The 22,338-nt window shown below is 39.7% G+C and overlaps 1 protein-coding gene across 1 annotated transcript in view; it reads left to right on the forward strand.

Moving 5' to 3' along the window:
* The window catches only part of LOC145396091 (DBH-like monooxygenase protein 1 homolog), a 50,695-nt gene extending 36,523 nt beyond the window's left edge, over positions 1–14,172 (forward strand). The window contains exons 9-12 of the mRNA XM_080269557.1: positions 604–747; positions 7,887–8,061; positions 12,941–13,115; positions 14,011–14,172. Of these exons, the coding sequence (XP_080125683.1) occupies positions 604–747; positions 7,887–8,061; positions 12,941–13,115; positions 14,011–14,172 (656 nt within the window). The remainder of the gene's footprint in view (positions 1–603; positions 748–7,886; positions 8,062–12,940; positions 13,116–14,010) is intronic.
* The last annotated feature ends 8,166 nt before the right edge of the window (positions 14,173–22,338 follow it).

Genomic DNA, 22,338 nt, shown 5'->3' on the forward strand with positions numbered 1-22,338 from the left:
CTATTACATATAGTACTGGAGAAGTTATCGTGTCCAGAGCAAAGCGAAAGTCAGTGTCACGCGCACATGCACGAATACAGCGTGCTTTACTGCCAAAAAGTAAGTATATTCTTCACATCCTTACTTATGAACGCGACCACTGACAGACCTGTGGATGGTTTTATTCGCAAGAAGAAAAGTTGGTGACTAATGTGGTTTATCATTTGTTTCTCCAATTGTTGAGATACTAAGGTTTGAAAACAAGGAACTTTGGGAAAACTGCCCATACTGAGAGGGCAATGGCGGTAAAAACAGCCCAGCATGGAAGGGTTGGGAGAAATTACTTAAAATCCGATCTGCTGAAACTATTTTCCCATTGCTTACATCTACTGTATATCTGAGAATCTGGCTGTGTTGTTGTTGTTGGTGGTGGTGATAATTTAAACACTCCATCTCCTGTAAGCAAAAAGTAAATAAATAAATAAATAAATAAAGGGGAAAGTTATCTCAAATTCCAGCTCTAAATTTCCTTCCATAAATGCATGGTTTGAAAACCCTTCTTGAAAAATGTAACTTACTGTTTCCTGAGACATTAGCTCTGTTACAACCTCTGTGATACTGCAGCACGGGCCATCAGAGTTCGTCACTTCCGGGGCAACGTGGAGCTGCCGCCCCTCATGGAAGACCTGAACTACGTCGTCGACTTCCAGCAGTCCCGCACACTCTCCAAGGAGGTTAAGGTCATGCCCGGGGATCACTTGACAGTAGGTAAGTATACAGATCGTAGTTTAAATGGCTTGAAAGGTTTTGTAACACCCACTAACAAATAAGCTGTTACATCTACTCCCTTACTTACGTTTATTTTATTCTACTCTTACTTCCTAGTCCTAAACCTCGAAATAATCCCAAGCAATATTAGTCAGGTGCATGAAGAGGTCTTGAGAAACTTATATTTAGGTGGACATTGTCCCACTCTAATTCATCATTATGTAAATTCTATTGGGTGGAATCATGCCTTCGTAAATGGCTGCCTTCTCAAACACCTGTTGATTACATTCTTTATGGTGTTATATCAAGCTGACGTTACATCCCCGAGCCTCAGACGGGATTAAGTACCCACAACATGGCAACCGCTCTGATTCTCTTCCTTGTTTCCTCAGCCGGAGAAGCAATATCCCCAGCTAACAGAACTAGTTTAGTCTGTTCATCGATTTTGTTACTGCCGAGAACTGTGAGAGGCAAGTTAGGTCCATATGGCTGCGATCTTAAGTCAGTCACCCACGCTCTTGGTGCCGCAAAAATCATGAGAATAAACCATTGGTACAGTGGTTCATCTATGTAGAAATGTGCCACATAACTGTGGTTGAGAGTGGCCACTCAGCAACTGGGGCATGGATGAAGTTGGTGGTAAAAATAAAAATAAAAAATCTTTACCTACACCTCTGCCTGCAGCACCAACGGAATGAAAGAGAAAGCTAACAGGAAGTATGAGGAAAATGGGAGACTGAAGAAATGGAAAATGATGGTCACTGGTGTTTATCACCAAACAATGTAGTCAGAGAGTAACCAAATGTGGAGAGGGAACAGGTTTTAGCAAGATAAAGGAAACATAAAAGGTAAAGCAATGGACATATGGTGAGGTATGAAGGGCCATAATTTGAATTCGAGAGGTACAGGGAAATTTCATCGAAACACAGAGTTGTAAAGTTTTTTTTGTTAACCTCTTTGCACCCCACGTCTCCGATATGGGAGGGAACTGGGCATTTTCAAAATTTAATAAAGAAGGGAAACCCAGGGTAGGGACCTATGAACTTTGTGACTATGAGCCAACATGTGGGAGGGGCGGTACGCTTAGCACCCTTCCAGGAAAATACCTCGCACAGGAGCTCTGGGTGCCAAGGGGTTAAACACTGACAAATCAGTCAATTTCTTTAACATCTTTGCTCCCTGCATCCCCGATATGGGTCGGAACTGGGTATTTTCAAAATTTAATAAAGAAGGGAACCCTGGGGTGGGGACCTATGAGCTTTGCGACTATGAGCCAACAGGCGGGGGAGGGGGGCCGGTACGCCTAGCACCCTTCCAGCAAAATCCCTCACGCAGGAGCCCTGGGCACTAAGGGGCTAATTACTGGTAAGGTATTATATTGTGGGAATAATCCATTAAAATAGCACCCTAAACAAATGTCTTAGAGGCTTCACTAAATACTGAAGGTATTCACATGGTGACGACTGGTATTGGACGATTTGGTCGATGAGGATGAAAGTCTAAAGGTGGTCTGGACTCTGTGAAGTTTGTGAGAGGTCTAGATTTTAAGGAAACAAGACCAAGATTCATGCGGCAGTGGGAGGAGAGGCGAGCATGTTCTCGTGCATGTGCATTTAGTATGTAAATTTAACAGAACCTCTCTGTCAAACATTACATACATATACAAAAATAATATTGTTATTAAAAAAAAATATTTACTTTATATTTGTATTCAGTATACTAGAAAATATAACCAATGTTTATAAATTAAACTGACTGGTAATGCAACTTATGATACGAACGAATTCTGACATGTTCTGCACAACACTTTACACAGCATCATCATTTAGTACGAGCCTCCAGTTGGTAGACCGTGCACTTATGTATACTACTGATCGTGTGTGTGTGTGTGTATATATATATATATATATATATATATATATATATATATATATATACAAATGCTTGTGGGCCCTTCGGGCCCCTCGCACTTGCTCCTGTGGATGGCTCTCGCGCTGCTATAATATATTTTAGTTATAGCTGTAGGCAAAAAATTCTAAGGAGATCCTATGCCGGGCGCCGGAGCAACGTATTCTGGTCAAAATATGATCGCTCATTAAATACAGTAAAAGTTTTTCGATTGTGATGGGACCAAATTTTTTCACATCAGCGAATTTTTTTGGTAATGTTTGTGCCAATTTTGGTGCGATTTGAATGTGTAGTTTCGGCTGCCCAAAACACACACACACACATACACACACACACACTCTCTCTTATAGTATATTACGAGTGCTCGTGGGCCCTTCGGGCCCCTTTCACTTGTTCCTGCGGAGGGCTCTCGCATTTATGTGCTGTTCTAGTGTAATGTCGTCACTTGGATTTTTTGCAGCTAACCAATTGATCGTGTTTTTTGCAGCTTCAGGAATGGAACCCAAGTTGTCCGAACGCAAGTCCGAAATACTTTAGTTGCGCTGTGGACAAAAAATTCTACGGAGATCCCATGCCGGGCGCCAGGACCGGCGCTTTTTTTTTATCAAAATGTGATCACTCGTTAAATATAGTAAACGTTTTTCAATCGTGATGGGACCAAGTTTTTTCACATCAACAAATTTTTTGCAATTTCTGTGCCAATTTTGGAGCGATTTGAACCTGTAGTTTCGGCTGCCCAAATCACACACACACACACACACACACACACACACACACACACACACACACACACACACACACACACACACACACACACACACAGCTACTGTTATAGTATATATATATATATATATATATATATATATATATATATATATATATATATATATATATATATATATATATATATATATATATATGTCATTTCCTGTGGCACCCCATGGGATGCATAGGGCCTCAATGAACTCTCTCCACCAATATTTGTCTCCTGCCATCTCCTTCAGGTCCCACCAACACTCCTCTCCTGCTTCTTTTTTCATTGTCCTCAACCAGGTTTCCCTCGGCCTACCTCTACCTCTTCTTCCTCTAGCAGTTCACTCTGGCACATCCTGTATTAAGCTACCTTCTTTTCTGTATATGTGCCCCAGCCATTTCCAGCGAGACAGTCTCACATATTTATTAACTGGTTCCACTCTCGTAATATCCCTTACTCTTTCATTTGTAACTCTGTCTTGCCACTTTACCCCAAGAATCCTTCTCAGTATTTTATTCTCAAATCCTAATACTTTCTGATCTGTTGCAATTGTACTGTACCATGACTCATGCCCGTAAATTAAAATTGGTCTAACCATGGACTTGTAAATTTTCACTTTAGTGTGTACCGAAAGCATATTATTATTCCAAACAGATTTCAACATTCCAACAGCTCGCCAAGCCTGTCTAATCCTCTCCTCAATTTCATTGTTTAATGATCCATTAGATGATACAATCGTTCCCAGATATTTAAAGTTTTCTACATTCTTCACCACATTATTCCCAATTACACAATCGATTTGGTTCTCCACGTTCATATTAATAATTTCAGTCTTTCCACAGTTTATTACCAATCCCACTTTTTCTCCTTCCTCCAGCAGACAATCAAGCACCCTCTGCATCTCGTAAATACTTCCGCAAATCAGTACAATATCATCAGCATAGTCCAAATCCATCAGCTTCTTATTTTCTTTCCAGTTAATTCCTGCACCTGTTCTCCTTACAACTTTTTTCATAACATAATCCATAACCAAAACAAACAACAATGGCGAAAGAACTCCTCCTTGAATCACTCCTGACGTAACTTGAAATGGATCACTCAAAGAACCAGCCACCATCGCCTTACAAAAAGTACCTTCATACAGGCTTCTAATAATATTTACAAACTTTTCTGGTATACCATAGAACCTCATAATTTTCAACATAGCTCCACATGAAACACTATCAAACGCCTTTTCAAAATCCACAAAACACATGCTAAGTGGCATTTTCATCTCATTAGCTTGTTGCATTAGATGCCTTACAATAAAAATCTGATCATTACAATCTCGACCCTTTCTAAATCCCGCTTGTTCTTCTCTTAAAATTTTATCAATTACTGGCTCTATTCTGTTCAACAAGATTTTGGAAAAGACTTTTGCAACTACAGGTGTCAAAGTTATCCCCCTCCAATTGCCACACACACTTAAATCTCCCTTTTTTGGTATTTTTATAATCACTCCATTTTTCCACTCTACTGGAATTCCACCATTATCCCAAGCCACATTAAAAAGTTTCAAAAGCGCATTCATCAACTCGTCATTTTCCACCTTAAGCACTTCAGGGAATATTCCATCCTCACCTGGAGCCTTAAAATTCTTTAACTCCTTTATAGATTTTGCTACCTCTTCCAAAGTTATATCCCCTGTTTCTATCTGCAAATCTCTCTCGGCTGGCAAAATGTCCTCTTCAGCTGGGATTGGTCTATTTAGAACAGATTCAAAGTGCTCTTTCCACCTTCCTTTTATATCCAAATCTTTAGTCATCAAATTACCATTTCTATCTCGTACAGGGGTTTCCTTCCTTCTCTTTTCAGTCCCAGTTAACTCCTTTATGGCCTGATACGCTGCTCTTGTGCTCTGACCGTCATTTTTACTTAATTTAATTTCTGTCTCATCATATAGTCTCCTCTTATCACGTCTAACGAGTCTTTTTACTTCAGAATGTAAACTCCAGTACTTTGCTTTAAGTAATTCAACTACCAGCCCATCAACATGTTGTTCTTCACTTCTTAACTTAGCCTCTTTCCTTTTTTGAATTACATTCCATGTTTCATCTGACATCCACTTTTTCCTTCTCGCTTTTCCCTTTTTCTTAATAGTAACCTTAGCACTCCCATGCAAAACCTCTTTTACCTCTTTCCACATTTGATTAATATCATTGTCTTCAGATTCCATCAAAGTCTGCAGGACTAGAAACCTGTTCCTACATTCCCACCGAAACTTTTCCCTCGTGCTCTCATCACTTCTCAGCTCATCAAAATCATAATTATTACCTCCTGTACAATTACCATTAACGTTTCTCTTAAGTTTTATTTTAATCTTTGACACAACAAGTTGATGATCACTACCTATATCAGCCCCCCTCCTTACGCATACATCTTGCGGATAACTCCTATGCCTTCTGCTAATTGCAATGTGGTCAATCTGGTTACAATATTTACCACATGGTGAAATCCAAGTAGTCTTATGTATTTTTCTATGCTCAAAGATAGTTCCACCAATTATAAGGTCATTTGCCAAACAAAAGCTTCCAAGTCGCACCCGATATATATATATATATATATATATATATATATATATATATATATATATATATATATATATATATATATATAATATCTATCTATCTATCTATCAATCTATCTATCTATATTTATATATATATTTATATATATAATATATATATATTTATATATATAATATATATCTATATCTATATCTATCTATCTATCTATATCTATCTATCTATCTATCTATCTATCTATATATATATATATGAATGTTGTCATTTGACATAAATTGCATGAATAGGTAATGAAAATGATAATATCGAGGTTCAATATGCTTTATTAATGGCAAAGGCAGAGATTAAATGTAATGTATCGATTCGTACACTCTGTGGACTGGCAGATAAATGAGTACCTAGGGTAACACCTTGGAAGGTAACTGTGGTAACCAGGATACTGGGTGAATAACGTACCACAGGCTCAAAGGCCAATGTTACAGAGATGAGCATCTCGGCTAAGCGCCTCGTGGCATCTACCCTCGCCTTTACCATTTGATGACTTCGTCCAGGAAATTTATTTACCATGAGTGCAGAACAGCCGTCATGTGTGTGGGGAGGAGAGGGGAGACTTGCCACTTATATACATCTCGCAAAAGAGGGCGTATGTGCGGGCAGGATGGGTGTCTCACACACAATACCTAGTATAGAGGTTGCACTCACAGGCTTCTCGTCTAATCTAGACAGGGTGGACACAAAGGCTCCAAAGAGGGTGGAGTCAAAGGTTCTTGGTATCATCTATACACTGGACTCAGAGGCTTTAAACAGGCTGGACACAAAAGCTTTTCGTCCAATCTACTCAGGGTGGACACAAAGGCTCTTCATCTCATCTAAGCAGGATGGACACAAAGGCTCTTCATTTCAGAACTTTCTTTTTTTGCTGGAATTTGCTCTCTCTCTCTCTCTCTCTCTCTCTCTCTCTCTCTCTCTCTCTCTCTCTCTCTCTCTCTCTCTCTCTCTCTCTCGTCGTTACTATTCTGGTCATTTTTTATCAGAAGTACTGCATTCCTTCTCCATTATGACAGACATGCAGCACCTGTCTAGCCACACACTTACCCCCTTTCTGAATGAAAGAGTTAACTCGTAATCCCAGTGTTTCATGCTGCTCTGAAATTGTTTTTCTTATTCTGTTTTCTCACTGCCTATGGCCTCCAGCCTTATAAACTCAGTGTGTCCAGGCTTCTCGAGTTTGTTCAAATCTCTTTTGAAAGGACAAGTTTTTGTAAGGTTTCAGTCCTGGGTTTTCTGTTTTCATAAAACAGGCATCCCCGTGAAATGTGACAGATCGTTCATACATCACTGAAACCCGGAATTCAGGCTTCACTTCACAAGCTTTTTTCTTTTTTTTTTCTTGTGTGTGTGTGTGTGTGTGTGTGTGTGTGTGTGTGTGTGTGTGTGTGTGTGTGTGTGTGTGTGTGTGTGTGTGTGCTTTTTTCTTTCGTACTAGGGTACTACAAAGTTTCTGCTAATGATAGTTCTTTGACTTTCATCTTTTCCGTTTACTAGTTGTCTGGGTTTTACCTCATTCCATCATTAAACGGGGAAGAGATCATCTTGTTGTTGTTGTTGCTGCTGCTGCTGCTGCTGCTGATGATGATGATGATGATGATGACTGTACATTCTCTACTTCTTTTCAGAGTAAGTTAGATCAGATTATCATAAGAAAGTTAGGTTGATGATTCTTTCTCATTTCGCTTGGTCAGGTTAGGTTATAGAATGATTGCTTAGACCAGGTTAAGTTAAGTGGGAAGAAAGATCAGGAAATGATGGCGACGATGATGATTCTCCTTTTTTGCTTTACGTCAAAATGGGTTAAGTGAGATGAGGAAAAAGCTCTGGTTTGATAATGCTGATTCTACTTGTTTTCCGGTTAGAGTGTGACTACGACAGCCGCACCAGAGATAATGCCACGTTCACTGGGTGGAAATCGCGGGACGAGATGTGCGTTGCGTTCCTCTACCACTATCCTCGCCTCGATCTTTCCGTTTGCTACTCATCACCACACCCTGAGATTCTCAAGGACGTTTTCCGCCTAAAAAGCTTCCCTGAGTGAGTGTATCATTTGATTTGTTTATTGTGTTTTGTGTTATAATGCTCTGAGTTGCTCTAATGAATGGTCCCCACTTACTGAATGTGCATTAAATGAGGTCAGTTTTAGCTCAACTTAGACCCTCCTCTGGGCCGAAGCTCTTGTATCTTCGCAAGTCAACACAGTCTTAGTATAGGAGCGTAATTCACTCATTTGTGCACGATTTTCTAATACTCATAAAACCAAGAAGTGTGTACGATTGTTTATCTCACAGGACAAGGCATCAGGAAACGGATAGGTAGGCAAATAATTATGACTTGATGCTTAACACCTGGGGGTAGGGGGTTTTCAAGAATACTCCCCCAGTATCCCTGCTTTTCGTATGAGGCGACTAAAAGGGTTGGCGGAGGGTTAGTGCCCCTTCCCGGAAAACAGCTAACTAAAAAGACGAACAAGAAGCCTCGGACAAGGACTGACGAAGAGATGACGACCAAGGACCGGACAAAGGACTTGGTACGGATCGCGAAGTGGAATGTAAGGGGTGCGAATGATGAGGTGAAAGAGAGAGAGAAATTGTCCAGGTACTTGAGGGTGCGAAAATGGATGCATGTGGAGTAACTGAAACAAAATGGAGAGGAAAGAGCGTAAAAGAATGGGCGAATGAATGGGGTACATGTGCAGGAGTAGGTGAGAATGAGAGGGCAAAAGAAGGAGTGTGCATTGTTGTGAGTAAGAGATGGAAGGAGAACATAAGAGAGTATAGATCAATTGGCTCAAGGATAGTGTGGGTACGACTGAAAGTTGGAATACAAATGTGGGCGAATGTGTGCAAGTATATGCCAATGCAAGATCGTGCAAGCAGAGTGAGAGAAGAGTTCTGGACAAATGTGGAAGTGTACATGGTAAAATTTGGAAGGAATCAGTGTTTTTTATTGGTGATATGAATGGTAAAGTAGGGAATGTGAAGGTGGATGGAATAGTTGGTGAGTGGGGTGTGCCTGCTGAGATAGATGAGAATGGCAATGCATTAGTGGACATTTGTGCTGGGAGGGGGTTGGTGATAGCCAATACCCTCTTCAGGCACAAAATGATCCACAGGTATACATGGCGAGTGATGAGAAGGATGGGTGGTGAACTGAATGAAAGGAAGGCAATGATTGATTATGTGTATGTTGATGAAAGGATGCGAAGATGTGTAATGGATGCAAGAGCTTATAGAGGTTGGGGGAGTGGACGTTCTGACCACTACTTGGTGGTGGCTAGAATCAAGACCCAAGTAAGATGGAGAAATAGAAGAAGAGAAGGACGGGAGGAAGGAGTAGCTCCAAGGAGTGTGGAAAGGTTACAAGAGGATGAGAAAAAGGCAGAATATAAGAGAGAAGTGGAGGAACGCTTGGGTAAATATGAATTGGAGTAGGTGGGGGACGTGGAAGGTGTGTGCTAGACATTCGCAGAAGAAGTATGTGGAGCATGTGATGTGGTGTGTGGGGTGATAAGACAAAAGGGCATGGAGGGAACAGCATGGTGGAATGAAGAGGTGAGACAGGCTGTGACACAAAAGAGGAAAGTATACAATTAATGGACGAGAAATAGGGGCGTGGAAGAAGTTGACAGGCGGAAGAGAGAGTTATACATAGAAAGGAAGAGAGAGGTGAAAAGATTAGTAAGAGAGAGTAAGAAGAGAGTGGATGAGGAATTTGGAAGGAATTTGAGTGAAAAGTGAAGGGACTGTAAGAAAATGTTCTGGAAAGAGGTGAAGAGAGTAAGACAGGGTGGCAGTGAAGTTAATAGGGGAGTGAAAGATGAAAATGGTAGATTACTAGTGGAGAAGGGAGAAAAAGTGAGCAGATGGAGCGAACATTTTAAGTAATTGTTGAACATAGAGAATGGAAGTAATGCGAGCATAAGTGGGTGGGGAATGGCTGGGAGAAAGAGGGAGGTGAGAAGACAGGAAGAAATCAGTTGGATAAAAGTTGTGGAAGGAATGAAGAGAGTCAAATTGGGGAAAGCTCCAGGAATTGATGGAGTGTGTGGTAAAATGCTGAAGCATGGGGGAGAGATAGTAGTAGAATGGATGTGGAAGATGTGCAGATTGGACTGAGATGAAGGTAGAGTCCCGGAGGATTGGAAGTCAGGTATAATTATTCCTTTGTACAAAGGAAAAGGGGAAAAAGAAGTGTGTGTTAAACATAGGGGCATTTGCCTTCTTAGTGTAATAGGAAAATTGTATGGTGGGATACTTATTAACAGAGTTAGGGAAATAACAGAGGAATTAGTTGGAGAAGAATAGGGAGGCTTTAGGAAGTGAAGAGGTTGTGTAGATCAGATATTCATTCCTAGATTCTTAGTGAAAAAGTTTCTAGAGAAGTGAAAGAATTTGTATGTGGCCTTCATGGATTTGGAGAAAGCATAGGACAGGGTGGATAGACAAGGATTGTGGAAATTATTAAGAATATAATGAGTAGATGGGAAGATGTTCAATGCTGTGAAGAGTATGTATGGTGGTTCTAAGGCTGCTGTGTGTGTGGATGGTGAATCGATTGAATTTTTCTCTTTGAAGGTTGGGTTGAAACAGGAATGTCTCATGTCTCCATGATTGTTCAATCTGTACATGGATGGGGTAATAAAAGAGATACAAGGTAAGGCAGTGGATGTTGGAGGGGCCCTACTGAGAGAAGGTAGTGTTTGGATACTCCTTGTGCTGTTGTTTGCAGATGGTACTTTGTTATTACGTGAAGACGAGGGGGAGCTGCAAGGCTTGGTGGATGAGTTTGGGAGAGTAAGAAACGGAATCTGAAGGTGAATGTAGGGAAGAGTAAAGTGATGGTCTTTGAGAAAGGTGAAGTCAATGAATGAACAGTGAGGTTGGATGGTGAGGAAATGGAAAATGTGAGTACGTTTAAGTACTTGGGGAGTGTGATGAGTAAGGATGGAGGTTTGGAGGGTGAAGTGCTTGAAAGGGTACAACAAGGAAGAAAAGTTGCTGGCTCCTTGAAGGCAGTGATAAGAAACAGGGAAGTGAGCATGGAAGTGAAAAAGTTGCTACATGACAGTATTGTGATACCAACTCTAACGTATGGAAGTGAAGCTTGGACGTTGTTGGAAGGACACAAGTCAAGAGTGAGTGCAGTGGAAATGAGTTATTTAAGAGGAGCCTGTGGAGTCACATGGAGAGACAGACTGACAAATGAGGATATAAAGGCGCATTGTGGTGTGGATGAGGATGTGATAGGAAGCGTTAGGAGGAACACGGTGAGGTGGTTTAGCCATGTGGAGAGGATGGAGGGTGAGAGACTGACGAGGAGAGTGTATGTGAGTGAGGTGGAGGGGGGGAGACGGAGGGGGAGGCCGAGGATGAGATGGAGGGATGGAGTGGAGAGGTATATGAGAGATGGGGGTGTGAGTTGGGAGTAGGGCAGTGAGACGGCGGGGGACAGGGTGACGTGGAGGCGATTTGTTTGTGGCCACCCCGTGCGGGAATGAGGCGTCTGGCAATAGATAGATAGACAGATAGATGCTAAACACAGATACACCTCGCCACACGCAATGATCCACACGTCACATACATTACTTGGAACCTGAACTTGCCCAATATACAGCCGAACATAGGTGGGTGAACAGCGACGATATCAGGAGGTGGTAAGCGCTCTTCCCTGATACACTGCCATTAACTTGGGTACCACTTGTTTATGAAGTTAATGAAGCCTACATCTCACCCACCCACCCAGTTCAAAGCCACAGAGAAACACACTATGACGTGCGTCCCATACCTTGAATGTAGCCAGCGGTGATGCCAGCAAGCCTCACCTGGCAGCCATCAAAATGTGCCCACTCTCTCCACTCCTCAAATCGAACTGCCTTCCCTATAGCGTACTGTACTCAGTTTCAAAGATTTCACGAATTTTTAGAATAAGTTCATATTGTATAGTGTTTTTTCACGAATCAGATTAGTTACAAAGGCTATCAGATTAGTTACAAAGGCTACTTGTAGCCTACTGATGCTGCTTGTGGTACAGGATATATCAATAAATAAACTTTATCGTTGTAGAAGTCTTTTAGCAGTTTCATATCACAGATAATCATGCACATACACACCACTACATTTGTTATAGGAAAGTTTTTAGAACTTGAGCTATATTATAAATTTGGTAACTTTTTGCATATTAGGCTACATCCATCATCAACGTTTTCTGGTAAAGGCATCAACCCTGTGCACGTTAGTCGCGCCAGACACATATCATGATAGCAACGAACCACACTGGAGTATTACAGTATTGAACTACATTGATTATATTCACGTAGACCACAGCCAAATATGTCTCGGCTGCAACATTACCACGCCACACAGCACCGCATACCTTTGGCTACATTGTGAGAGTAATATATTTCTGTGTGAGTTATTCTGAAGATATTACGGTACGCTTGGCATTACTTTGACTTAAAATTATATGATTGTTTAATCCATAACTAACATGGTCATATAATTCGTATATCAAAGCGGATCTGACAGAGGCATCAGTAGCCCCTCCTTTTATCTCTTTTACGTATTTCCATTATTGAATCTATAAAACATCGCTCACTGAATCATTGTGACACAGTAACTGTTCTGTGCTTTGGAAGAACTAGCAGACAAGCGAAACCCATTATACCTTGTGTTTGAACTAGGTGCGGCTAAACTGGGAGTAACAACATGGCGGATGGCTCACTTACGGTAACATCACTTGAGGGTCTTGGTTGAGAGCTGCAGTTTGCATCTCATTGCTCAAAACCCCTATCTTAACATGAATAATACTGCCTGGGGATACCAAGAATAAAATTACAAATAGAATACCGGGTTCAAGATGTTAATGACCATCGTGCAATCATCAGGCATAGATCTTGCCCTTTTTCATCTTCCAGAAACCTGGACTTGATTGGCTATATATTTGACTCCGAGATGGATGAAAGACGGCGGTACCAGGAGGCGGTGAACTCGCTGCCCTGGGACACCCTCGACCGTCAGCTTATCAACAACAGGATCACACATGGCGACCACGTCACCAAGTGCCTGTACAACCATCGTGTCTCCATGAAAGTAAGTCTTGACCTTTGACTAACCATGCCCTCAAACGCAGTTTAATATTAATCTCTTTGACCAGAGATAATGCTAATCCCTGAAGGTAAGCCTTTGCCAGTTACCCTTAACTGGCTAGTCCCTATGTCCAGAGATCATTGTAATCTCTTTGGCCTAACATATTGCTAATTCTTGAAAGTCTGTCTATAACTGGCTAATCCCGTTGACTTGATATTATATCAGTCGCTCTGACTTGATGCTAATTCTTTTGACTGAACATAATAGTAATTCTTTGACCTAACATAATAGTAATTCTTTGACCTAACATAACAGTAATTCTTTGACCTACGGTAACAATACTAATTCCACTAATTCCTTTGACCCAACATAATCCTTAGTGCTAGTACCTTTGATCTCACGTATTGCTTATTCTTTTAACATGACGTAATGCTGATGGATGGATGGATGAATGCTAACTTCTTTTAACTGATAGAAGACTAATACCTCTGACCTGACAATAATATTCTCTTCGCCCTACTATGCTGCTAATCTCTTTGACCTGACAAACTGCTAATCCCTTTGCCTTGGCATGATGTTTATTCCTTTGACCAAACATAACGTAACAATTATATTGGCCTCATTTTGATACTACACCCTTTTTACCTCAGCCAGGCACAGATTTTCGTCACCTTTTCAGCTAATTTCGCGTAGATCAATGGCACAATCGGACATTACAACGGCTCTGTCTACTTTCATAGAATCTCTTCGTGACTATCATCATATTTTAGTGTTCATCTGATTTTAAACTCAGCAAAGAAAATGGGGGTATGGCAGTTTTAGGCTAGTTTAGAGTAAAAGCAGTACAGTTGACGGTATCTCTCTTAGTTTCTATCCTAAATGATGTTCTCTCTGGCAGCCGTCCACGAACCTGACCCGGTACCCAAGAGCGACACCTTACATCCCCCCTGAAGACAAGGCCTGTGCCCATGTCCACAAGTCCGCTGCCCACTTGGTGCCCTCCTATGGCCGCCCCTCTACCCCCTTGCCTGGCCTGGTCCCCGATCTTCCCCCACAATGACGCTTGTCCCCTTCGTACTGTGGGGAGCCTGGTCCCCACCACTCTGGTAGGGGTGGCTTCCTCACACTAGGGCCTGTATTTACTAAATAGATTCTCTGAACCCCTTCACTTCAATAACATCTTTTGTATTTGTAAATCAGTTGGCTACAATTTTCACGAGTCATGTGCACTCTCAGCTGGAATACTGCTCACCCTTGTGGAGTGGATGTAGAGAGGTTGCACTAATACAAATGGACAAAATTCAGAACAATGCTCTAAGAATAATTAACAACACTGCAGCCTCAAATGAACCACTTGCCCAACAGACAGGGTGTTGGCTCTTGCATTATTTTACAGAAATTTTTATGGCAAATGTTCAGAAGAAATTGCGTCCATTATGCCACCTCTCCACGCCTTCCCCCGTGCTACGTAGGCATCTGGTGACGCTCATGACTATCACACTGCCATATTGCAGAACTTCTGCCTATTAGAATTCCTTTATTCCTTGAACTGCTTCTCTTTGGAACTTGTTTCCCTAGTTTAGTTTCCCTCCAAATTTCAACCTACAGCAAATCAAGTCCAACTGTTACAGATTTTTTATGACTGGAAGACACCTGGAATCTGGCGTATGATTTTTTTTTTTTTTTTGTTCTTCCTTTGTAAAAAAAAAAAAAAAAAGTACTATACATTTCACAGTTAAATCACAATGAATATCAATTAATTCTGTCTATCTATAGCCAGACGCCTTAATCCCGTACGGTGTGGCCACAAACAGATCGCCTCCATATCGCTCTGTCCCCCGCCATTTCACTGCCCTGCTCCCAGCACCTCTCCCAGCACCTCTCTCAAACACCTCTATACTCATCCCTCCATCTCATCCTTGGCCTCCCCCTCCCTCTCCCCCCCTCCACCTCACTTACATACACCCTCCTCGTCAGTCTCTTACTCTCCATCCTCTCCGCAATTAATTACTTAATTTAAATAATTTTTACAGAAGATGAACAGAGAAAAAAATTAAATACAGAAAGAAAATCCATATATATACCAGATTACACGAGTCCTTCGTTCATAAAACGAAATCCGTATCAGTTGGACTTGAACTGCTGTGAGTTGAAGTTTGGAGGGAAATGAATCTGGGGAAGTGAAAATCACACAGAAGCGGTCAGGGGAATAAAGGAATTTTGACAGGGGAAAAAAATGGTGGGTGACTATAGTAAACTGCTGTGGACTCTTGTGTATTCTGTAACTTGCTTGGGATGCTTTATAAATACTTATGATTTTCTGCTGAGAATGGCAGATTTTATTATTATTATTATTATTATTATTATTACTACTACTTCTACTACTACTACTACTACTACTACTACTGCTATTGAGCCACGTAGACGAAGTTGACGGTCATTATTTTTGTACAAAATGTACTGTATCTGTGTGTGTCTGTGTCGAGAACTCAAATTTCACAAAGTATTGATTGTAGAAGGAAAAGTTATTAATAAGAGTTGTATAGAGTCACAAGTTGAGTTCACATGTCACTCAGCCAGCACTGGGAGTCATCCAGGATGGATACATAATAGTCAAGGATTCATCTAACTATTATTACAGACCATCTGGCTCACAGATGGCGGGTAGTCTTTTTTTTTTTTTTTGTTTATTGTCTACCAAAGGGTATCGGGGTACTTGGTGCGCAATACACAAACACACACACACACACACACACATATATATATATATATATATATATATATATATATATATATATATATATATATATATATATATATATATATATATATATACTGTATATATATATATATATACTGTATATATATATATATATATATATATACACAGTATATATATATATATATATATATATATATATATATATATATATATATATATATATATATATATATATATATATACATATATATATATATATATATATATATATATATATATATATATATATATATATATATATATATATATATATATATATATATATATATATATATATATTGATATCTGGCCGACAGGATGGAATGCATTATCAGGGAGTAGGATTGTTGCTGGGTTGTAAGGCAAATAAGGCTTTATGTGAGTGGGATCCTATAGATGAGCGATTGTTATACGCACGGTTTAAATCAAATCATGGCAACATCAGTCTGTTTGTGTGTTATGCACCTACTAATGATGCACTCGATGAAAGGAAAGACACATTTTATGAAAAGTTGCAAGAAGGAGTAGGAAGGGTACCTAGACATGATGTTTTGATCTGCGTTGGAGACTTTAATGCAGTAATGGGCTGTTCAAATGAGGGATTTGAGGCATGTATAGGTAAGATGGGAGTTGGTAGTAGGATGAGTGAAAACGGAGTGAGGTTTGGAAGCTTCTGTCTAGCAAATGACTTAGTCATCGGGGGCACACTCTTTCAGCATTGCAATATACACAAGACAACTTGGGTGTCGCCGTGTGGAAAATATAAAAACCAGTTTGATCACATCACTATCAGTAGGAGGCATAGAAGTTCTCTGCTAGATGTTCATGTTAAACGGGGAGCGGATATTGGTAGTGACCATCAACTCAGCATTGCAAAAATAAGGTTTAAACTTAAAAATCAGAAGAAGGAAAAATCTGGTGTTGGTAGATACGATATTGTTAAGCTTAGAAGGGAAGGAGAAGAAAAGGAGGAATTCAGATTAGAATGCAGAAATAGGTTTTTGGTGTTGGAAACGTTGGAAGAGGGGGAGAGAAGTGTAGATGAGATGTGGGAGGATGTGAACAAAGTTTTGCATGAGACTGCTGAATGTACGATTGGAAGGAGACATAGATTCAGCAGAAAGAAATGGATATCAGAGGAAACGTGGGATATGATAAAAAAGAGAGGTGAGGCTAAATTGAGGAGTGAGATGGAATGCGTTGATGAACGAGAGATTGAATTAGCAAGAGCTGCGTACTGGAGTTTGAATTCAGAAGTAAGAAGGTTAGCTAGGAGAGATAAAAGAAGATGTGTGGATGAAAAGGTTGCAGAGACTGAAATCTTAATAAACAAAAATGATGGACAGAGTCAAAGAATAGCATATGAATCGATTAGAGAACTGAGTGGTAATGCAGGTAAACGCAAGGAAATACCAGTTAGAGACAGGGAAGGAAATTTATTGACCAAAGATGGAGATATTAAAAATAGATGGAAAGAGCATTTTGAGACAGTTCTTAATAGACCAATACCACCAGCAGAGGATATACCGTCTGCTCAGGAAGATTTAAATATAGAAACAGGAGAGTTGAGGCTTGCAGAAGTTGAGAAAGCAGTAAAACAGTTAAAGAATAATAAGGCACCAGGGGAGGATGGTTTATTTCCGGAAATGTTTAAAGTGGAGGGGGATAGATTAATAATGATCTTGACCAAGCTATTCAATAAGATATGGGTGACGGGGTTACTACCATCAGTTTGGAAGAATGGTGTAGTTGTTAAAGTTCCGAAGAAGGGAGACCTGAGTGAATGTGGTAATTGGAGGGGAATCTCTTTGTCACCGATAGCTTTGAAAGTTTTCAGTAGAGTGTTGTTAAATAGGTTGGAGCCGGTGGTTGAGGGTATTCTGAGGGATGAAAAGGCTGGTTTTAGAAAGGGACGTGGTTGCAATGATCAGATCTTTATAGTTAGGCATTTGATGCAGCAAGTTAATGAAATGAGAGTACCGTTAAGTCTTTGTTTTGTTGATTTTGAAAAGGCTTTTGATAGTGTTTCGAGAGAGACTATGGGGAAGATCATGAGACATTATGGAATACCAGAGGAGTTTGTGAGGGTCATTATGAAAATGCATGAGGACACATTTTGTAAAGTGATGGTTGATGGTTGTCTGAGTGATTCGTTTGAAGTCAAGTCCGGAGTAATTCAAGGTGGTGTTCTATCGCCTTTACTATTTATATTGGTCATTGATTACATTATGAAACGCGTTGGAACAGAAACCGGTGCAGGTATACTTTGGGGAGAGAACAGGAAACTTTTGGATTTAGATTATGTAGATGATATAGTTTTGATTTGTGATGGGCCAGAAGAGATGCAGAGAGTGTTGGACTGTTTGGTGAGTGAAGGTCGCAAGGTGGGTTTGGTTATTAATTGTGGAAAAACTGAAATAATCAATCTGAATATGGAAAATGCGCAGAAATGTGTAATTGGAGGTATGGTTGTAAAGCAAGTTGATAGGTTTAAATATTTAGGTACTTATTTAGCCAAGGATGGTTCTTTGAACTTTGAATTCGAGGAAAGGTTAAAGAAGGCTAATCAGGCAATGGGAATGCTTAAAAATATTTGGAATAATAACAGTTTTTCTGTGCATACAAAAATCAAACTTTATAAGGTAATGGTTAGGAGTATCTTAATTTATGGACACGAGTCTTGGTACAGCACAGTGACTATGGAAAATAAATTCTTGGTGTTTGAAAACAAAGCACTTAGAAGAATATTAGGAGTTAAGTGGTGGGAAAGGATACCAAATAGTAGAATTAGAGAAATAACGGGAGTGAAGCCGGTCGATGAATATGTTAGGTTCTCACGATGGAAGTGGCTAGGACATGTGTATAGGAGACAGGGAATAGTACGAGGTACACCAGGGTGGGTGGCACTTGGTAGGAGAGGTAGAGGAAGGCCAAAAGAGACGTGGGTGAGGACAATGAGACGGGAAGTTGGAGATGAGTGTTGGGGAGATCTTGAGGAGTTTGCACAAGGTAGGATGTGGTGATGTGAGTTCATCGAGGCCCTATGCATCCCCGAGGGTGCCACAGGAAATTATATATATATATATATATATATATATATATATATATATATATATATATATATATATATATATATATATATATATACTGTATATATATATATATATATATATATATATATATATACATACTGTATATATATATATATATATATATATATATATATATATATATATCTATCTATCTATCTATCTATCTATCTATATATATATATATATATATATATATATATATATATATATATTATATATATATATATATTGCAGAGACTTCACTTCACCGTGAAGATATGTATGCAAACTAACCACAGGAGAAATGAAAGGAGCGACAGTGAGTACTTTCGTATATTACATCTTCAGACAGAGTGAGACAGAAACGTAAAGGGTAGAGGTCTTTTATGCACACCTGCAGCAGGTAGTGGCACACAGAACAGTGGATGACCTGAGTTTTTACCTGCAGCTTAACTTATGGTCACCTGCAGCAGGGAGTGGAACACAACAAAGGATGACCTGAATCTAAAAATGCATGTGACAAAGGAGAAGGGATTAGGAGGGGAGGAAAGGGGAGTGGGAGGGAGGGGGAAGGGGGAGGGGAGGAGGGGAAGGGGGAAGGGGAGAGGGGGGAGGGAGGAGGGGATAAATACTGCTGCTTAACTTAAGACCTAGAGGATTAATGCTTGGTGCGTCCCACACAGGTGTGACTACACCACCAGGAGATGACAGGGAACAATAAACGTGTTAGTCTGGGGGATACTGCTTTAAAATTAATTCAGTTAACAATTTATTACATTTAAAATGACCATAGTTCATTTTTATATTCTTTTCATATGTGCAAGAAATTAGGCAAGATTCTATTACATTTCTTTCATCAAAGTTTTTGATCTTACTAGAAACCTTGAGCCTGCCCAGTCAATATGGTGATCACTGGATGCTTTGTGCTGAAATAAACCACTACTCTGTTGGGCTGTCCTTACGCTGTATTTATGTTGTGAGATTCTAGTTTCCAAATCTTTTCCAGATTGTCCTATGGAAAATTTGTTACAGCTTTTACACGGGATTTTGTAAACAACGCCTGAATTACTGAAAGGGCTGTTCTTGTTGAGGTTTTATTTTATGGTGTTCTCATATTTGAATACTACTTGTACAGTGAGTTTCCTCAGTATGTGAACAACATCAAGAAAATTTTCATGGAAGGGGAGGACAAGGGTTCTCTGAATGTTCTGGCGATCTGACTTATCAGTTTTCCCTTCAAGGAATCGTTTCTTGGCTGTATTGTGGCACTGAGTTAGTATGCTTTGTGGATATTTTAGCTTCTTTCCAATATTCTGAATCATTTTTAGTTCATCATCTAAAAATTCTGGGTCTGAAATTCTATATGCTCTTAGGTACATGGATATGAACACAGATCTTTTTACATTAATATGATGGTTTGAATAGTAATGAACATATGGCATAATATTTGTAGGTTTTCTGTATACCTTAGTCTTCAAAACATTTTGGTCCCTGATAACTTTTACATCCAAAAATGGCAATTCATTGTCCATTTCCATCTCATGAGTAAACTTAATCGACGGAGCTAACGAATAGGAGAAATTCATCAATGGGAAGACTGTTAGGCCAGAAGCACAGGATATCATCAACATATCGGAGCCAAATTATGTTTTGCTCCTTTATGGAGATCAGTAAATGTTTCTCAAAGTATTCCATGTAAATATTTGCCAGAACTGGGGAGAGGGGATTACCCATGGCCATACCAAATTTTTGTGTGTAAAATTTACCTTCAAAGGTAAAAGAAGAGTTCACAATGCACAATTTAATTAGCTTGATAATGTTTTCAGAGGGAATACCATCAGTGTTACTACCCAGAATGCTTGGCAGGAAAGTTAAAACATCATCAACAGGGACATTTGTGAATAATGATTTAACATCAAAGCTGACTAATTTGTAGGGGTACATGACATTTAGAGATTTTAACTTTCTTACCAAATCCTCATTATTTTGTACAAATGAATCAGATCTAGTGCCTACAACAGGGGACAACAGTGTTACAAGCCACTTGGAGAGCTTGTATGTCGTAGAGCCTACAGAGCTTACAATTGGCCTGATGGGGTTGTTTGGTTTGTGAGTTTTAATCAAGCCATACATATATGGTGCAGATGGATTTTGCACAGAGAACTGTTTGATCAAGTCATCCCTTCCTCTTAGCAAGGTCTTGATTTCTTTATGGAATATTTTACGTTGTTTTTCAGTTGGATCACTTTTTAGTTCACTGTAGGTGTTGGTGTCACGCAGCAGTTCACTCACTTTTTCTTTGTAGTCACATTTGTTCATAACCACTACAGCGCTGCTTTTATCAGCTGTAGTTATATGCAGGGGGTCATCTTTTTTTAATTTGTCCAAGCCATTCACAAATCTTTTAGGAGCACAGTTGTTATTTTTCCTAAACATTGCCCCATATAAAATGCCACGAATAATCTCACTATCTTCACTTGATTGTTTTTCCAATTGAAACAAGGACTTTCCAACCTGCACTAGGTTTATCTTCTTGCCATAAGAAAACGATAAACCATAACCTAGGACACATAAGGTATCCCGACCTAATTCTTTAGATGACAGGTTTATGACGCAATCTGGATTCATATGTATGTTCCAATAACTGTTTGCAATAAGTCCTTTTAATTTCTGTTCATGTTTACGTTTCACACTAATAGTTTCATTGGTGAGAACTTGATAACAGTGAGAGAAAACAATGTGTTGATTTTCCGGTGTTAGTATGTTTCTAATACGCTGTTTCTTGGTGTCCGAAATTTTAAATTTGCTGTTTGTTTCTTCTCTGGTTTTGGCAATGGATTTGTGAATGCCTTGGACAAATTGAAAAAAGATGACTCCCTGCATATAACTACAGCTGAAAAGCAGCGCTGTAGTGGTTATGAACAAATGTGACTACAAGGAAAAAGTGAGTGAACTGTTGCATGACACCAACACCTACAGTGAACTAAAAAGTGATCCAACTGAAAAACAAAGTAGTAAATTCCATAAAGAAATCAAGACCTGGCTAAGAGGAAGGGATGACTTGATCAAACAGTTCTCTGTGCAAAATCCATCTGCACCATTTATGTATGGCTTGATTAAAACTCACAAACCAAATAACCCCATCAGGCCAATTGTGAGCTCTGTAGGCTCTACGACATACAAGCTCTCTAAGTGGCTTGTAACACTGTTGTCCCCTGTTGTAGGCACTATATCTGATTCATTTGTACAAAACAATGAGGATTTGGTAAGAAAGTTAAAATCTCTAAATGTCATGTACCCCTACAAATTAGTCAGCTTTGATGTTAAATCATTATTCACAAATGTCCCTGTTGATGATGTTTTAACTTTCCTGCCAAGCATTCTGGGTAGTAAC

This window comes from Coenobita brevimanus, chromosome 34, assembly GCF_032717465.1.
Source record: "Coenobita brevimanus isolate Jiangsu-jjx chromosome 34, ASM3271746v2, whole genome shotgun sequence".
NCBI classification, from domain to species: Eukaryota; Metazoa; Arthropoda; class Malacostraca; order Decapoda; family Coenobitidae; genus Coenobita; species Coenobita brevimanus.